This window comes from Sceloporus occidentalis, unplaced genomic scaffold, assembly GCF_023333645.1.
Source record: "Sceloporus occidentalis isolate IW3139 unplaced genomic scaffold, rSceOcc1.0.p SCAF_176, whole genome shotgun sequence".
Classification (NCBI taxonomy): Eukaryota; Metazoa; Chordata; class Lepidosauria; order Squamata; family Phrynosomatidae; genus Sceloporus; species Sceloporus occidentalis.
In genome coordinates, this window is record NW_028317156.1 from 1,726,808 (window position 1) to 1,731,750 (window position 4,943).

General features: G+C 34.2%; 1 protein-coding gene across 1 annotated transcript; it reads left to right on the top strand.

Annotated features, from left to right (window-relative positions):
- The first annotated feature begins 1,209 nt into the window (after positions 1–1,209).
- LOC149278998 (dorsalin-1-like) lies at positions 1,210–4,162 on the top strand. Its single transcript, XM_089501594.1, has 2 exons — positions 1,210–1,525; positions 3,258–4,162. The coding sequence occupies exons 1-2, from the start codon at positions 1,210–1,212 to the stop codon at positions 4,160–4,162; spliced, it is 1,221 nt and encodes a 406-aa protein (XP_089357720.1).
- Positions 4,163–4,943: the final 781 nt, after the last annotated feature.

Consider the following 4,943-nt stretch of genomic DNA (forward strand, 5'->3'; position numbering starts at 1 on the left):
ACAAGCTGCAGGTTTCCAGTGCCAGTGGATGCAAAGCATCCTTAGAGCATCACCTAGGCACCACCATGCTTAACTTTAGGCAGAGTGTTCTTTTTCAGCATTCTCTTCATTCTTCTTCCTCCAGATATACAGCTGATCCATCGAGCCGAAAGGTTCCAGTTTTGTTTCATCGTTCCACAAAACATAATCCCAAAAGTCAATTTTGGCTTTATTTTTGTTGAATAAATCATGACACAATGTAATATATCATGTGTTATTGTTCATCAGAGGTTGTATTTATCTAATTATTAGACCTGCTAAAGAACAGATTATTGTTATTATTATACCGTATGTCCTAATGTGTAAAACCATAGAATTCAAGGAGGGTGTACTTTCATTTTCACCAGACTGTATATGCACAATAAGCACAATGCCAGCAAGGTGTGGCTCATAGGAGTTCGGGAGAACAAACTAAGTGCAAATAGGTGTAGAGAAGACCAAACTAAACCAGATAGCATATGTTCTACCCTTCTTTTTGTACTCACAAGCTGTAATGAATACATGCTAGAATGCGCCCAGTGGTAGATAATGGTTAAACTTACAATAACACTCAACAATTATAAATATACAATTCTGTTTAGCAGTAGTATCTACATTCAAAACTACATTCAGCAAATTATGCTGCATTATAGTGAACTATAATCACTACTGCACTTCCTTAAATTATGGAAGTAAAGAGACTATAGCATTGTATAACATAGCTTATATGTGTAAGATATACTAGTACAATACTGCATTCTTATTTTCTGAGACAAGTCTTCCTGTCACTAAAGAATCTAATGGCGTCAATATTCTTCTTTGCCAGAACAACGTTTTGAGAAACTTTGATCTTTATTAGCCAAGAATGTGCTTATTTGCTTAGGAAGACTACATTTCTAATTAAATAGTGACCCCTTCAGTAGATATGTGCGTGCCCTTCCTCAGAGCCCAGCACAAGCTTACCATGTTTATAGAATCTTCATTAACCGACGACCCTCACCAGATAAGCTACGTTAATACTTGATAAGTAATAGGGAAAATGTTTGTCTGGTTGACATCTGTTGGCCTAGTGGTTTTAAAAGTCAAGGAAAGGCACTTCCTTAACAATTCCAATCAAACACAACCAAAGTGGTTGTGGGAGTCTTGTTAATCTGAGTATATTGTGGACAAGGAACTGCTGAAAAAGATATCATGAGTTCTTTACAAATCTATACTTTCTGTATGCTAATAATTGTCCTGGGAGAATTTACCTACACTAAGCCGCTGGCAGGCTGGAATCATGAGACCTCTCTCAGTCACCGAGGAGATGAAGAAAAAAAAGAGATTCCGAGCTCCTTTACTGAAAGAGATGAAACAATTTCATGGAGTTTGAACTCATCACAGGTCCTTTTCCAAGAGAAAAGCAAGATGAATCACTCGCAGTTTATGATTGATCTGTATAACAGATATGTAACGGATAAAAAGGCAATGCCTATGTCAAATATTGTACGTAGTTTTACAGCTGAAGGTAGGAGAGAAAGTTTTTTTAATTTTTATTTTAACTTGGTCTCTGTTATTCCCTTAGCAAAACTCATTTGGCTATGGTTACTAATATTTTTTTTGTCAGCTGACCTTAGTGTGGTGTGCATGCATCCAAACTAAAATGTAATCTCCTTGTCTAATACTCTAGTAAAGGGCTTTGTCTATAGCATACAGTGATTGAGCTATAAAAAAACAAAAACAGATATATGATATATTACTCATGCAATGCAAAAGAAAACAACCAAATCAAGGAAATAGTAAGTGATTTTAAAAACTGAAAAAACTAAAACCGAGACATTTATTTAAAGGTTTATCTTTGTTCAAGATATAAATACATTTAGCATTAATCATTTTTATAAAAGATCATGGTTTTGTCTTCTGTATCTCCTATATTCTAATCTGCTAATATAGCCAATAAAAGTTTGTCTTACTGAATTACCAAAAATTCAGCATGATAAAATAATTTATATGTCCATATTTATAAACATTTGCTAATTTATAATGTAGCTGGATATTCTCATTTGAAATTAAACAACAAAAGAACATTTCTTGTGTGGTTTTTTTACACCAATATAAGCATAGTAACCCTGAGCCCTAAGTCCCAGCAATTTTTACACTTGACAATTTATACACAAGAATCTGTAGTCTCTGAATACCATATATAGCAAAAGAGAAATACAATTTAACTTCTTTTGTCTTAGTAAAAAGTAATGGACATTCAATTTTATTATACTTTCCATGTTTCCATTTGTTATGAATGTTTCTATGTTTCTATGAATCAGAATAGATGTGTGAAGTACAAGTTAGAGGTAACTAAAAATGACCACCATTCTCGCAGTATATGGATGTTAAATAAAAAAGCAATGTGGTCCCTAATATGCAAATTTCTCAACCAATTAAGGCAATTTTTGTGTCAGAGGTAGTGGGTAGAGGTAGTGGGAGGGCTTTACCAATATGACTTCTGTGACACTGCAACATAATGACTTTAACTAATGACTTTATGTAAATGCACAAGGCATTTAGAAAAATAATAATGTGTATTATTTATAAACATACTAGCTTTTTTATTTACACACCATTTTAGTGCTATAGAATACTGTGATATACTCATTTTAATACTTAAAAAAGCACTTCTTGCTTGAAGCTTTCTGCTCAGCTGCAACAGTGATCAGAGAGAAAAGAAAAATATAAAAAAAAAAAAATAGAAAAATGAATTATTACTGTAAATGATTGACTGTACTTACATCATGTGGTAGCCACTGGCCTTAAAGTGCCAGAACCACCTAGTGCCACCCTAGAGAGATCCCTTTCTCTATAAAGGTCAAAAAGGGGTCTCCAAACAAAAAAGGTTAAAAAAGTAAACAATAATAAAACATTCATAACACACGGCTAACATTTTACCCCCCCAGTGTAGTATGTAAGGGAGCATTTCACTGAACATAAATCAGAGGAGTTATTCATCAGTGGCAAGTTTAAAAAAGGTTTTTTTTAATCTCTCTTTTTATTTAACACATTTTCAATACCAAATAATGGTTTACACATATGAAAATGGTATAAAAAAAACCCTGTCTGTCTTTAAAAAAACAATATATAAATTGTATAGGTAGACTCAGCATAAAAAAGGGGAATGATGATTAAACAATCGATAGGTTGGGAAAACCCTTTGTCATGAAGATGTTAAGATAATTCAATCGACATGTACTGATCTTCTGTTCCAGATGTTCTGTTTTCTTCATCATCAGAGGACCCTTTCCAGAGTCATATTTTGCTCTTCAATGTTTCTATCCCACAGCATGAGGAGGTAACACAGGCAGAGCTGAAGATATATGTCTCAAGTCATGACAATTATAATGGGAACATGTTATTATATGACATCCTTCACATGAATCCAGCTAAGAATCTGAAAGATACACATTCCTTCTTACAATCTAAAGAGTTTGAGGGAAGTGAGTGGGTAACAACTGACGTGACCAAGGCAGTGAAGAGATGGGTAAAATCTGAAAATGAAAAAAACAAATTAGAGATTTTCCTGAAGTCAAAACATCTAGTTGAACATTTTGATGATCCTGGTGCATTTGTTGTTACACAAAACCCACCTTTCCTTATAATTTTCTCAGATAACAAATACATCAAAATTAAGGAAGCCAAAACAGGTATTAGAGAGATGATATCTTATGAGCAGGCAAGTAGTCTGGAAATGGTTTCCCAAAATTACACTTTGGTCCAGGAAAAAAAAGAAGAAAATGTTGGAGAGATTAAAAAATCCTTAAAGGACAATAAAAAGAGAATCACGCGTAGCGTGAAATCTAATTACTGCAGAAAATCAAGCCTCATAGTGAATTTTCAAGATATAGGCTGGGATTCATGGATTTTGGGACCCAAGAGCTATGATGCAGGTGAATGCAAAGGGGAGTGCTATTATCCCCTGACAGATAACTTGAAACCTACAAACCATGCCCTTGTGCAGACACTGATGCATCAAAAGTATCCCAAAAAGGTCAAAAAAGCTTGTTGTGTACCCACCAGGCTAGAACCAATACAGATGCTTTACATAGATAATGGTGTACCCATGATAAACATTAACTATCAGGGGATGAAAGTAGCTGAATGTGGGTGCAGGTAGTACAGCCTGTGTTTCTTTGAAGGTCTTGAGGATGATGGTGGTAGTCATATTACTATATTATAAGACTTCCATCTAAAATTAGCTTTATTAAATGATTCACAACCATCCTGTTACCATGTAAGGCTCTGGAGTTCAACAAAACATGTAAAACAAGACATCTAGATCATCATGAGATTGTTTGATGTTAATGTACACAGGTGGTAGGTTTCCTAAATTATTTGAAATTGCAATTAAATGAAATAGTGGACTATGGAGGAATAGGAAGGTAAAGATGAGTAAAGTTTTAAAGAATGGTGAACTGGATGTAGAGGAGTCACTGTTACAGTTTTGTGTATAAATGCTGAATGAAAAATATCATTCATAACCATTTATGACATAAGGAGTATTCAACTGATAATTGGAAGCACATTCTTATTATGTAATCTTATAGTATAGGATAATATCTTATATTATATATACACTCACTGGCCACTTTATTAGGTACACCTTGCTACTATCAGTTGTCTTGACCACTTCTACATGCCTAAATGCATTGAGTTGCTGCCATGTGATTGGCTGAATAGCTATTTGTGTTAACAAGCAATTGAACAGGTGTCCCTAATAAAGTGGCCTGTGAGTGTATATATACTATATAACCTTAGTGAACCGTTTATACTAATGCTTTGGGGGGGTTGTATAAAATGTTAACAGAGACAAACAGAGAGACAAAAATTGTATAAGTTATACAGAAAAGGGATTCATGGTAGAGGATGACAGAATTCCTGACAAAATTGTTGTCTGT